The sequence below is a fragment of the Grammomys surdaster genome, unplaced genomic scaffold (genome assembly GCF_004785775.1).
Source record: "Grammomys surdaster isolate TR1022 unplaced genomic scaffold, NIH_TR_1.0 125977, whole genome shotgun sequence".
NCBI lineage: Eukaryota > Metazoa > Chordata > Mammalia > Rodentia > Muridae > Grammomys > Grammomys surdaster.
This window is the reverse complement of record NW_021620793.1, coordinates 2750439-2764976: the sequence shown is the minus strand read 5'-3', so window position 1 is coordinate 2764976 and position 14538 is coordinate 2750439. Positions and strand designations below refer to the sequence as shown.

The 14538-nt window shown below is 50.1% G+C and overlaps 1 protein-coding gene across 1 annotated transcript in view; it reads left to right on the top strand.

The window, feature by feature from the left end:
• Nucleotides 1-14538, top strand: part of Kazn (kazrin, periplakin interacting protein) — a 361892-nt gene that overhangs the window by 341062 nt on the left and 6292 nt on the right. Inside the window, exons 9-11 of the mRNA XM_028753965.1 lie at nt 7582-7787; nt 8630-8748; nt 13895-14126. Of these exons, the coding sequence (XP_028609798.1) occupies nt 7582-7787; nt 8630-8748; nt 13895-14126 (557 nt within the window). The remainder of the gene's footprint in view (nt 1-7581; nt 7788-8629; nt 8749-13894; nt 14127-14538) is intronic.

Here is a 14538-nt window from a genome sequence, read left to right as displayed (position 1 = left end):
TGGTGGTGGTGGTGGTGATGGTGGTGATGGTGGTGATGGTGGTGGTGGTGGTGATGGTGGTGGTGGTGATGGTGGTGGTGGTGGTGGTGGTGATGGTGATGGTGATGGTGGTGATGGTGGAGGTGGTGGTGGTGGTGATGGTGTTGTGTGACAGATGACAGTAGTGACCAGGAAAGGGTTTCCCTGACAGTAACAACATGTAAACAGGGCCCCAAAGGTTGGAAAAGAGTTTGCCATCTCTGGTCCCAGGGAACAGCAGGATCAATAATTGGAGAGTGTAAATCTTCTCCACAGTTGCCAATGGCTCCTGTTAGGATAGCACTGTCTTCTTGGGAGAGGACAGTGCCAACTGGCCTCTTCCCCTGCACTCAGAGAATATGACAACAAGGCCTTTCTCTCAAACCCTCTGTAGTTCTCTCTCTCTCCTCTCTCTCACTCTCTCTCTCTTTCTCTCTCTCTCTCTCTCTCTCTCTCTCTCTCTCTCTCTCGTGTATGCGTGCGTGCATGCGTGTGTGCGCACATCTGCCTGTCTCTGTCTCTATTTCTCATTCACAACAGGGTCCCTGGCTTCCTAACTCAGCAGGCAGAGCCAACAGCAATTCCCCAGCCTCAGAGCAGGCTCTTTCACCCGGGGTACCATCCCATCCCTTGCTGTTCCTCTAACCCTTCCCATGGTTCCCGGTAGTAAGCACATGTGTTGAGCCTCACCATGAATCAGCCCAGGCTTCAAAAAACGTCAGGAGACTGGAGCAAAGGGGTGTCGGGTAGCTGGTAGAGTGTTTCTCAGCACTCACAGGGCCCTGACGTAATCTCCAGCACTGCATAAACCAAATGTGGTGGTGCATACCTGCCATGTGAGCTCGGGGAGTGTGGAAGCATGAGGATCTGAGGTTGAAGGTCACCCTTAGCTACATAGTGAGTTGAAGCCAGCCACTATCTCAGAAAAGTCGTGTAGCTAACCAGAGACTCATCTCATGGCTGGACAGACGAACAGCCCTGCACCAGTAGCATTTGCAGATCAAGCCCAGGACAGGATGAATATACCACAGGGCACAAAGGAGCTGCCCACCTGGACCAGGATAGGAGAAGACACACTTGGAAAGATTTAACATTTGAGAAAGAGTATAGTTTGTAACGCCAAAACTGAATAAACAGCTAAACTGCAGATTAACTACCTAAGGAGAGAATGTTCCAAATGGAAAACAGCTCTAAGGAAATAACCTCTCAAGAACGCAATGCAGAGAGGTAAGGAGCTAAGACTACAGCATGCTTAAAGAGGCAGAAGCAGGATGATCTTGAGTTCTAGACTAATCTGGGCTGTGCCTTCAAGTCACTCCCTGGTAAGGGATAGGAGAAACAGAGAAAAATAATTATTGGAAAAGTCCAACTGTTTAGTCTAATACAACAGTCACTGCCCCACACTACTGTTTAAATTTGTATTTGCAGGCCGAGTGTGGTGCCACACATCTTTAATCCCAGCACTCAGGAGGCAGAGGCAAGCAGATGTCTGTAAGTTTAAAGCTAGCCTGGTCTACAAAGTGAGTTCCAGGGCAACCTGAGTTACACAGAGATAAAGAAAAAAAAATTAGAGTTGGGCAGTGGTGGTGCACACCTTTGATCTCAGCACTTGGGAGAGGCAGAGGCAGGCAGATTTGAGGCCAGCCTGGTCTACAGAGCGAGTTCCAAGGCTATACAGAAAGACCATGTCTCCAAAGGAAAAAAAATATATTTGAAATAGTTACTTCAAGTTAAATAGAATTGACACCCCTTTCCTCAAGTGCACCAGCCACATTTCAAATGTTCACAGTGGCATGCTGGGTAGCGGCGACCCTGCCACGTTTTCACTCTCACACACGTTTCTGCTAACTGTGCTAAGTAAAAAGGTGGGAAAGAGACTTTAAAAGCCCAAGTTATGTCTCAGTGAAACCCCTGGAGGGAACCACGAGAGTGGAGCAGAGGTAACATTAAGAGACGAGTCTCGAGACTATGCCAAGTGGAGCCCGTTGACTCGGAAAGCAGAATTGATGTGGCTCGGAATCCTTTAAGAAATTAAAGAAAGTGGAGCTGTGGAGCTGGCACAGTGAAACCCATGATGAGAATAAGCGGGCGAGCTCAGGTCCCCAGAACCCACGTAAAGCCAGACAGGGTCTCAGGCGTCTGTAATCTCACTAAGCTGAGATAGGAGACAGAAACAGGAGAATCCCGGAAGCTCGCAGGCCATCTAGCCTGGGCTACACAGGGTGAATTAGAAAAGGCAGTGACCCTCAACAAGGTGAAAGGCAAAGACGAACAGACACCCAAGGCGACTCTCTGACCTCCATAGCTGCAATGCGGCAGGTGTGGCCCGAAAGAGAGAGAGAAATAGAGACACAGACACAAACTCAAAGAGACAGAGAGACAGAGTCAGAGACACAGAGAGAGAATCAGACACAGAGAAACCAAGTCAGAGACACAGAGAGTCACATAGACACGCACTTGCGCGTGCTCACACACAGAGAGAAAGAGAGAGAGAGAGAGAGAGAGAGAGAGAGAGAGAGAGAGAGAGAGAGAAGCACACAGAATCAGAAAGAGATACACATAGAGAGTCAGAGACAGAGACACAGATTCAGAAAGAGAGACAGTCAGATAGATACACACATAGAGAGACAGAGTCAGAGGCAGACACATAGAGAGAATCATAGATAGATAGATAGATAGATAGATAGATAGATAGATAGATAGAGAGGAAAGAGAGAGAGTTCAAAACTAGCCTCATTGTAATGAAACTGAGACACACAGAAGACAATGAGAAACTTTCAAAGCAGCCAGCAGAGGCCAATGAGACTGCCCTGACTTCCCTTGCCAAACAGGAGGATGGGAGATTAAAGGAACTCTGTCTTCAGAGTGAAGAGACAAAGTGTGGGGAACACCCCACCCTGCACTGTGTCCCCCTTGGGAAGCAGATGCAAGCTTTTTTTCAGATAAACAAGTCTTGAGGGCTCACCACTCTCCTTGCCCCCCCCAAACACTTTGAATCAAAGGAGAGTTTCAATCACTTTCTTGGGCAGTCAGAAAATAGATGCCCAGAATCTGGCTCTGAGAGGACAAGGAGTGGTAAACAAAAAAAAAAACCAAACCAAAAAAAACCCTGTTAACCGTCTAGGTGAGTTATTTCAAGCAGACAGTAATCAGTGTGAAGACATCATGTGTACAGTGTCCCATGACTGAGGCCTTCAGGATTAAAAGCAGCCTGTAGCATCATAGAAACAAGGGGTGCTGCGAATCGCCGGTGTCCATTCTTACTATCTGAGCTGGGACTTTAAGACAACACTGGATGAGCTATAGGTCTTGGTCAGCTGACTCTGCATACTAAGTGTGAGAGCGGCCGCTAAAGCAATGGATGTGCCCTGGGACTTGCCTCTAAATCACGAGGACTGCTGAGGAAGCTGGGCTACCCCAGTTCCCCAGTCCGCTCAAGGACTCCTAGAACTTTCATCTCTAGCCTGTTCTTGGGTGACACTGATGTTGATATCTCAGGGACCACACTCTGAAGACAATGACATGACAACCAGTGATCCAGAAAGTGAAGCCCCCAACCCACTGGGGCAGCAGGACTGAATGAGGTAATGGAGACCAAAGCCTCTATGTCGGCCTTGAGCCACCCAGCCAGGCCATTCTCCCAAGGGCTTTGTGCAGTGGACCACACACGATGATCTGGGGCATTGTGGGCCAGACAATCTTGATCTTGCCACAGATACCCAAGTCCTCGGCGTGAGCCAAGTCAGATGAAGACATGAGGAACCAAGAGGCATGGCTGGGGTCCCACAGGGGAGTATTAGACCCAGACTTCTTCTTTTGTTCCTCTAAACTGGGATGCAACCCTGTGCCAATCACTGTTTGGCACCTACGGTGGCCTCCACAGGGCCTGTGGCCTCCTGGGAAGCCTCTGCAGCAAGACTGTTATCAGCATTGACAGTGTCCTTAATAGCTTGTGAGGGTGCACACAAGGAGCACTCGAATGTATGTACGCATGCACACACACACACACACACACACACACGCACACACGCACGCACACACGCACGTGATAGGCAAAAACCAGAAACCTAAACCTCCCATGGGTAACTAGTCCCCTGACTCCAGCCTTTTGGCTGAGCAGTCAGGCTGTAAACATGACCCATTCTCACTCTCAGAGCTGAGAAGGAAGGAAAATAACCACAGAAGTGAAGGAAGCCCAGGCATGGAAACTTATCAGTCAGGCCAGCATTTAGGGAACACAGTGTAGCTGATGCTTTATGATCCTAGAAAGTCCCTCCTTTGCCATACCCTCCTCTAAAAGTATCTGTTTTTCTCCTGTTGTAGTTCTTATCTCTGAGGCTTGCTGCCTGTCTGCTAACCCAGGCCTAGTCCTGGAAGCTTCTAGCCTCCGTACAATCTTATCTAGGCCTAGGATGTCTTCAGCCTCTGAGACTTACTGCTAAATCAGCTCACCCCTTCCTAGTTCTTTCTCATCTCTGGCTGGCTGGTCACCTTGGATGTTCTGGCTCAAACTCCTCTCCAAACTGACTGATTCAATCTGCCTTCTCTCGGCTTCTCCTGGATTGCTCTGCTTGACCTCAAACTAACTCTAGAAATCTGTTCTAATCCTGTGACTCCTTCTCATCTCGGTCTTCAGCTGTGTCTGGCTTGTTCTCTATTGAATCAGTTTCTGTAAAACTCTCCTGGTAACATTCCCCCGCCCCCCACTTGCAGCTCTCTTAAGTAGCTTTCTTCTCTCATGAGTTAGCCATTTCCTGTTCTGTCAAATCTTTCTTTGTCTGACATTCAATTAAATATCACTTTCAAACACGGATGCTTCTTTCTACAAACTAACTTTACCTTCCTTGTTTGGGACTAAAGGTGTGTACTAAGGGTGTGTCTGTATTCCAGTCAGAGGGATTAAAGGTGTGTGCTAAGAGCCGGACACTTTAATCCCAGCACTTGGGAGGTAGAGGCAGGCGGATTTCTGAGTTCGAGGCCAGCCTTGTCTACAGAGTGAGTTATAGGACAGCCAGGGCTGCACAGAGAAACCCTGTCTCAAAAAACAAACAACAAAAAAAGAGGTGTGTGCTAAGAACTGAGGCATACCACAACTAGAAACAGGTTTTTTTAGTAACTAACACAATCATGACAATCATGGGGCTCACAGTGTGGTCAAATATCCTACAATCCCCGCTCCCCCGCTTTGCAGCTCAGTCCTAGGATGGAAGACAGGAAGTGTGGGGACTGGGGAGGTTCAACCTAAGCCTGAGTGTGTGAGTTAATGGTGGGAGCCTGTGCAGCCTCTGGCACTCCACTACCCTGTGTTCCATAAGCAACTGGTAGTATGAGGGCCGATCAACTCCTGCACACACACAGGTAACACAGACACACACACACACCTGCTGGCTGCAAAAGGCCTGCACACAAACACATACAGGCACATACATACAAGTGCACATGGGCACATATGCACACACACACATCTGCTGGCTGCAGGAGATCTGCACACAAACACGTACAGACACAAGCATACTCAATCGTGCACACACAGGTGTACATGGGTACATGCTCACACAGGCACATGCACACACCAAGGCACACACAGAATGTCTGCTTTACGCTGTGTGCACTTGTCAGTCATTCCTCCCCCTCCCCCTCTCTTCCCAGTCACCTTTGGAGGTTTGCTGCTTCTAGAAGGCTGGTGGTATTTGCTCAGCTGCGTCCCTGCCTGCTTTTCACCTTCCCCTTTCTCACCACCACCCCACAACCTCCCACAGACCCCTTTCTTGGAAATCAAGCACAAATAGACACTTCCACCAGACAAAAAAACTCTCAGCTCCCCTCCTCACCACCCAACACCCCTGACTCTGACCACCCAGCCCAGTCAGCCCGGGGTCTAATCCAGGCTCACCGGAATCCCTTCCTCAGCACCTAGGTTTAACAACAACAAATGCATCGTATCCAAGCAATTCATGAGACCAAGACACCTGATGAATTCTAAGTGTGGCCCAAAGGTGCCCAAGTCCCAGGGAAAGGCCCTGGCTACCAGTGTCAGCTGTCCCTGAAGGAGGGCCTGCCTAGTCATCACAGCCAGAGGTGAAACATACTTGCCCACCTAGGAGGCAGATAATATCTTATACCCATTTAATAGATGCATCATAAACTCCCGATCTCCCTAATCTCCAGGCATGCATATCATGTGCAGTTTAAAATTATACATCTCATATGGTTTGTGTGTGTGTGTATTCATACATGTTCATGTATGTGTACGAAGGTACACATGCACATATATGTGCTTGTGTTCATATATGTATGTGTGGGTGCAGGTGTGTGTCCCTGTGTGCGCAGAGACCAGAGAACAACATCATCTTTCCTGCCTCAGGCATCAACCACTTGTGTTTTTTGAGAATGAGTCACTGGTCTGGGCTCTCTCAGGAGCTAAGCTGTTTGGCCAGTAAACTCTAGGGATCCACCTGTCTCTGATTTTCACAGGGGGATTGCAAGAATGATTGCTGTGCACATCTTCATACATAATTATAATGTGTGTGTGTGTGTGTGTGTGTGTGTGTGTGTGAATGCATGCTACAAATGCATATAGAGACAGAGGCAGAGGATAACTGGATTCTGTTGTTTCCTTCTGCTTCTTCATGGGTTGAACACAGGTCACCATGCTTGTACAGCGAGCACCACCCACTGAGCCATCTTGCTGACCCCATCTGGTTTTTTTTTTAACATGGGTTCAGGGAATAAAGCCAAGTTCTCATGTTTGCAACACAAACACTGTACCAATCTGCCTGGGGGTTCAGTTCCTTCTGTCTATGTGGCTACTCCAGGGACACGCTGCTGTGTGTTAAAGGTTGGAGCTGGGCCTATCCTAAGAAAACAAGTCTCCTGGTGCTATCTGCTACTCTGTATCTATAGTGTGTAAAACTGGGAAAAACCCTATCCCCCTCTCCCACCTCACCACCCCCAGCCAATGCAGAATGAAATAAGTTGGGTGCATCCCTGTCACACTGTCAAAAGATTGTCCTGAAATCCTCTTCTGAAACGGAACAATGCCTGCCTATCATAGTATCTGGGCCAAAGCATCAGGCAGAACAGAGCCACGCATGTAGGTCTGGGAGCCTGGGCGTTGGTGTCTCCTGGAGACTATTTAACTAAATACTAACAGCTGCTGTCTAGGGGTGGCATTGGGAGATTTACATTCTTGTGTTAGGTTCATTCCTTTCTGGAATATCATGTTTCTTGCCTCTTTGGGGAAGCAGAGAGGACTGTGTAATGGGGGATAGGTGGCTTTGATTTGTATTCATTCTTTAAGCATTTCTTACATCTACTCCCACCCTTTCCCCTTCAGCTCTCCCCCTGCTCTACACTGCCCCTCCCAACTTTATTTCCCCCACTTCTTTAATAACCTCTAAGTTCTATCGATGTTTCTTGTGTGTGCGTGCATGTGAGGCCATCTGCCGGAGCATGGACAGGGTTCCAGGAGAGCCACTTTGATTTTGTGCCTTAAAGTCCCCCCCAGCCGACCCCTGAACGTGGCTCCTCCCCACAGCTCCTCTGTCTACTTGTATGTTGCAGACTCCGACAGCCAGTGCAGCCCCACACGCCACAGCCTCAGCCTGTCTGAGGGGGAGGAGCAGATGGACCGTCTACAGCACGTGGAGCTGGTGAGGACCACGCCCATGTCCCACTGGAAGGCTGGCACCGTACAGGCCTGGCTGGAGGTGGTGATGGCCATGCCCATGTACGTCAAAGCCTGTGCGGAGAATGTCAAGAGTGGGAAGGTAGGCAGCTCGGGCCCCGGGCGGATGCCTCTGTACCCTCCCGTGAGTGTTATGCCCTCCCAGGGGGTGACTGGACTTCATTTTACTCTAGGGACAAGAAGAGGTATAATCTAGAAGTTGGCCAATTTATTGCAGGCCCAGGTCACCAATACATCAGTCTTTCTAGCAAGGAACGCAGCCCTTTGGAGTCATGCTACCTCGTCCTTGAAATGGGACCAGCCTCAGATGGTGACCAACTTCCCCAGAGCTGGCAGAAGAGGGGCAAGATTGGACTTGGGGGGGGGATTAGCCTACATGGTGGCGCCACCTATCTTGGTTCCAACAGTGGTACACCTAAACAGTGGCCTATAACAGTAGTTGAGCCCAGAACCTCCAGGAGCCCAGCAAGAGATATCAGGGGACAGCTGGAGCAAGACAGCCCCAGGGGGACATGAGGCTCCATATTAGACATCCTTTTTATCATCTTTTTTATCTTTTGGCTTTTCAAGACAGGGTTCCTCTGTGGAGCCCCGGCTAGCTATCTTGGAACTCTGTAGAGGAGGCTGGCCTTGAACTCAGAGATCGGCCTGCCTCTGTCTCCCACATGTTGGGATTAAAGACATAAGCCACCACTCCCTAGGGACAAGCTTTATTGGGAGCTTTCAGCCATCTCAGGCTGCACAGGTGTCCTGATGCCCTGTATAGGGAGCTGGCTGGGAGAGGGGTGCAGATGAGGAGCCCCGTTTTCTCAGATCCTTCCGTATTGGCTCAGCAGCAGCAAACAGGGCCTGGAGCTCCAGGTGCCAAGGTCAGGCTCTACCTACACCTCACCTTCCTGTACTAAGCCTACCTCCTGAATGCAGGTGCTCCTCAGCCTGAGTGACGAGGACCTGGAGTTGGGCCTAGGCGTGTGCAGTTCCTTGCACAGGCGGAAGCTCCGCCTGGCCATTGAGGACTACCGCGATGCCGAGGCCGGCCGCAGGTGAGCCACTGAAACCCTGGCAAAGCAAGGACTTTCTGTCCTGAGCCTCTGTCACCCAGGCAAGCAGGACACTGGGCCATACCAGGTTTCAGGATATCGGGTACAGCAACCTAGGCATGTCCTGTCACCATAGGAAAAATGAACACACAGGAGAAGGCACACATGCCCAGAACATTGGAGACATACCTCCAATCCAGAGCAGGAGTCCAGAGAGTGGGTGGCTGCCCAGCTGGCAGGGATCAGGCCACACAGAACCAACATGTCTGCCTTACCTGCTCAAAGCTCATGTCCATCCCAGGGTGAGGAAAGGGAGCAGGAGGGAAGACTGAAGGAGAAGGGGACGGAATAGAGGGATTGGATAGTCTTACCCAATCTCTTACACAGGAGTGGAGCCAACTGGTTTAGGCATGTCCTGGCAGTTATACCTGGTGGTAGCTGGGCTGTCCATGCTAGAGACCTGTCCTCCTTCCCCATACCACCCCCACCCAGCCCCACTCCCTTCCTACTTCTCTCTTGACCTGCTAGGGATGGGGGGGCAGGGGGTGGGGAGTCCATCATTTGAGCCGCTCTGATGAAAACGGAAACTCCACCCAGCACCCAGTCCTTGGTGCTCCAAATGGGGAGGGGCCAGTTTTGTAAACTTGACACGGTCTGTTTTGCATAATTATCTCCTTCGCTGGCTTCCCATCGTTTCTGTACAGTTAATTAATCAAACCTAGTGGTGTGTGCCACTATCTGCAGAAGCTGCTTTGTGGATTAAAGGAAGGAGGGGATGGAGAGGGACTCTGGTACCATGGATTACTGGGGGCAAGGATTACCGAGAAGAGGTCAGAAAGTTGGCAGCTTGTCGAGAGCAGCAGAGGTGTCAGGCTGGGAGAGAAGGGCTGATGGGGTGGGGCCACGAGGCACCTCTTCAACCCACTGGGCTTTCCAACTCCAGGACTCCGGTACTCACCCCTTCAACCCAGGGGACTTCTGACTTCGGGGCTCCAGAAGTACTTTCTCAGCCACCTCCTGACCGATTTCATCCTTAAGTCCCTGCTCATACCCTGACTCCCAGAGCTAGAGCTCCCAGAGCTCCCTCCTGCTCACACCACACCTCACATCCTAGAGGGTCTCTCCGTTCTGTGTGTGTCCCTCGAGTATGTGGAGCTGCCAGCTTCAGTTCACAGAGTCCCCACCACTGCCTAAGTGTCCACCACTGTCCCCAAAGCCTGGCTGTCCCCATCAGCTTAGGTTACCATACAAAATAGGTATCCTAAACACCAGACATCTGTCTCTCCCAGTTCTGAAGACGGTGTCAGTGTGGGCTGGCTGCATCAGGACTACCCCTTCTGGTTATTCATGGCATATTCTTCATGGTTACTCTTCAGGGTCCTCACACAGAGGTGGGGGAGTATAATTTACCCCGAGTCATGTCAGGTAACCCTAACGCCTCCCATAGCCCCGTTCAGACACTGTCACATAGATGTAGATGTAGGGACCATAAGAGGAGCTGCACCTGAGATCCACCAGCTCAGAAAGACGTGGCTCAAAGGCACAGCCACATGTGCAGGGCGGAGTTGAAGCAGAACGGTCCCAGGAAACGTGGGGACACATTAGACAGTCTATGTCCTGTGGAGAGATACCTTAGTGTGAGATTCCTATCCCCTGTGGAAACCAAGCCTGTTTCTAATATGCTGGGTAACTTTGTCTTCTCTGGGACTCAGTTTCCTTACCTGTAAAGAGGACAGAGTTAACCAGAAGCTAAGGACTGGGCCCATTTAGGAATCTAGTACAAGCTTTGATGCTTTTTCCAAATGAACTGTACAAGACTATATAACTCAACATTTCCTGCCCTCTGACTCAGCCACGGAACTTTTAAAAGCCCTTAGATTCTGGGGTCAGAGTCTTAGGTGGGTTGTCTCAAACTCATCCAGCTGTGACAATGGGCGTGGCTTCTCTGGGTCCCACAATTCCCTTTGCCAACCCTTCCCCTGTCTCTTGACAAAATTCCACTTCCCCATTCTATCCATGTCTCAAGCAAACATAACAACCCCCATCTTGGAGGTAAATAGTCAAGTGAAGACAGGTAACATGCAAGAAATCACACTGTATCCAAGGTGTCTTCCCACCGTCCCATGGTGGCAGTGTGTTAGATGTTTAACAGTGCCAGCTCCTACTGTTAGCTATAGAGCTGGGCTCAGGGCTTTCCATTCCCCAACCCTTCAGTCTCCACCAGTCCATGTGGCAAATTTGGCTATCTCCATTTTACAGAAGAAGCAGCCCTAGATGGTGCAAGGTCCCACAATCCAGAACAGTCTCCCAGTGTTTATATTAACTTGTGACCCACACACTCTCTGCATGACATGTCCATCCTCAAACTTTGGGGTCAGGCCTAGCTCCACCTGAGGAAGAGGTACTGACAACTCTTGGTTGAAACAGCTTCCGGATTCTTGTTGACGCCAGACTTGGGTTCCAACATCAGCTCTGAGTAGAAACTGGGCAAGAGTGACCACGCTTCGATGCAGAGGGGTATTTTGAAGGTCACATGTATGTTCTTTGGGAACATATAGAGGCACAAGTGCTGGTTACAAGTGAGCCACTGCTGAGGTCAGGCCAGGTGTACCTCCTGACCATCACCCCCAACAGTGTGGCGCTAATGACTGCAGAAGTGTGGAGGCACTCTCCCCTTATTCTCATGAGTGACAGCGCTGTCATGAGTACCCAATTCAGAGCCACGAAGGCCAGGAAAGCTGGGTCTGGGCAAGGATCCCCTATGACAAGCTGGGCCAGCCCTGGAGAATGAGAAGGCTCTACACTGGAACCATCACCCCAGAAGGAAGATTATCTTGGGCTGGAGTATTCTAGTTTAGGAGCTGCATCAGGGCAGATGGGAGCCCAGTCCCTCCTCGTAGCCTTCATCTGTTGTCCAAGCAATGAGTTTCAAGACACACCAGGCAGCATTCAGTCAACTGGGTGGGCTGAGTGAGCTGCCTGGTCCCTTACCAGGATAGTCTATCAAGGGAATTGGCCTACAAGCTGTAGTTAACTCCAACATGCCAGATACACACATGGGGATCTGAGAGTTTGGGCAAGTGAAAGGATCTGGTCCAGTGGGTATTCCTGAAAGGTATTAGGAGACCAGACAGCACAGTGGAGTCCATAAAAAATGATGAAGAGGAAATGTTGGGCAACATGCCTGGAGACAGAAGACAAGGTCCTGTCCTTAGGGAGACAGCCAGGCAGTTCCAGGAGGTTGGGGCATGGCAAAGGAGAGGAAGCCAGGAACTCATAAAGACATTCTGCCAATAGGTAGTTAGTGAATGTCTGCTGACCAGCCCACACCCACTATGTCAGTGAACATGGCCCTGTTCCTGACCACCATTCCTGTCCTCTAAGTTAGAGACAAGGGACAGTAAACTAGTGGATGATCAATCCCTTTCTATTTAAATGCAATACGTGTCAAGTGTTTTGAGGGCAGTGACCAACCAGATATGAGGAGACAACCTAAAACAGATCAGGAGAGACACCCTCTGGGGGAAGGAAGAGGGGGCTCTATCAGCACCTCCAGTGCAGGCTCAGAAGATGTTCTTGGGATGAAGGAAGGGCAAGAAAGCATTGGGGACAGAATGGGACATGTCAGCTATCTCGGGCTGCCCCAAAGAGAAGAGCAGTGTCCCTTCTTGAGCCAATTGTGTTTTCTTGTACTGAGTGCTCTCCGTGTGTGAGTGCTCCCTTTGAGTCCACCCCTGGCTCCCACTTAAACAAAGCTGTACTCCCACCATCCAGCACGTTCTTTTCAGTGTCCCTCTGCAGGTAGGTTATGAAGCCTCATTCCTTCTGTGAGGCTGCCACTGTGTGGTGAGAAGAGGAATAACAGCTAGGGACCGCCTTAGCTACGTGTTATCTCCATCCCTCAACAAGCCTTTTTGGGGAACACATACCAGGCAGCTCTCAACCAATATCTTCAATCCCAGGCAATCAGACAACCCATGCTCTTGCAAACTATCCCCCCCGGCGCACAGCACACACACACACACACACACACCTGTTAGCATGCATAAACCCACAAAGGAACAGAGACATAAAAATAGTAAATAATAAATGTCTTAAAGCCTTTTTGCAAACCTACACTGCATATTTCTGGGGTTCTCTGTCTTGTGCAAAAGTCTGAGTTACAGCAGTGAGATGCAGAGAGCAACCTGCAGATACGGGCAATCTGGGTTTCTCTAATCCAGAGATGAGCCAATGAGGGAAGGGCTGAACCACAGCCCTGTCTTGGGACAGAAGACCCTGGCACACTATGAGTGGACCTATGAAAATCACAAAGACTTCTTATCCCACCCCCAAACAGGAAAGGGGACCACAGGGAAGCATACAGGTGTTTAGAGTGGGGATGGTCAGCCTGAGGCTTTGAGGGGTCCTGTGCTCTGCAGAGGTGCACCAGGCTATAGGTGTCTGTCTTAGTTAGGGTTTTACTGTTGTGAACAGACACCATGACCAAGGCAACTCTTATAAAGTACAACATTTAGTTGGGGCTGGCTTACAGGTTCAGAGGGTCAGTCCATTGTCATCAAGGCTGGAACATGGCAGTATCCAGGCAGGCATGGTGCAGGAGGAGCTGAGAGTTCTACATCTTCATCTGAAGGCTGCTAATGGAAGACTGGCTTCCAGGCAGCTAGGATGAGGGTCTTAAAGCCCACACCCACAGTGACACACCTACTCCAACAAGGTCACACCTCCTAATAGTGTCACTGTCAGAGCCAAGCATACATATACAAACCACCACAGCATCTCTTCTCCTGACATTACTACTTCTAGTTTTAGCCTGAGTGTGGTCTATGAATGTTCCTTTTGTCCCTGGGATCCTTTGCTCGCTCTCTCTCTCTCTCTCTCTCTCTCTCTCTCTCTCTCTCTCTCTCTCTCTCTCTCTCTCTCTTTCTCTCTCCTCCCTGCACATCTCTGACCCTTTCATTGTTTTCTTCCCCGCTATTCTTCTGCTCCATCCCTTTCCCCATCGGCCTCTATGGCTTTCTTGTCTACTTCCTGTCCTATCTTTTGTCCTCTCTGCCTATCTCTGATCCCATTTCCACCTGCCTCCACCTCCCCACTCATTCCACGCGTTCCCCACTCCCACCTCTCTCTGGCTGTGTCTTCTTTCCAGCCTGTCCAAAGCGGCTGACCTGGACCATCACTGGGTGGCCAAGGCCTGGCTGAACGACATTGGCCTGTCCCAGTATTCCCAGGCCTTCCAGAACCACCTGGTTGACGGGAGGATGCTGAACTCACTGATGAAGCGGGATCTGGAGAAGCACCTGAACGTATCCAAGAAGTTCCACCAAGTTAGCATCTTGCTGGGAATCGAGCTGCTGTACCAAGTGAACTTCAGCAGGGAGGTGAGGACTAAAGGGGGCAGGGCAGGGGCAGGTCTCACCCACAGCCCATCTCCACATCCAATTCTGTCTAACCATCCACCCACCTACCCGCTGATCAGTCTATCCACCTACTAATTCAATCATCCATCTATCCACTCAGTCATCCACCCATCTATCCACCTTCCCACACATCTACCCATCCATCCATTTACCCATCCACCCACCTGCTCACCCACTGCTCATCCACCCATCTATCCATCCATCCATGTACCTACCCACTCTCAATCTACTCCTCATCTCTCCACCTGTCTATTTTCCATCCCACCCGATCCATCCACTCACGTATATACACAACTACCTGTTCATCCATCTACCCATCCATCTACCCATCCATCTACCCATCCATCCATCCATCTACCCATCCATCCATCCA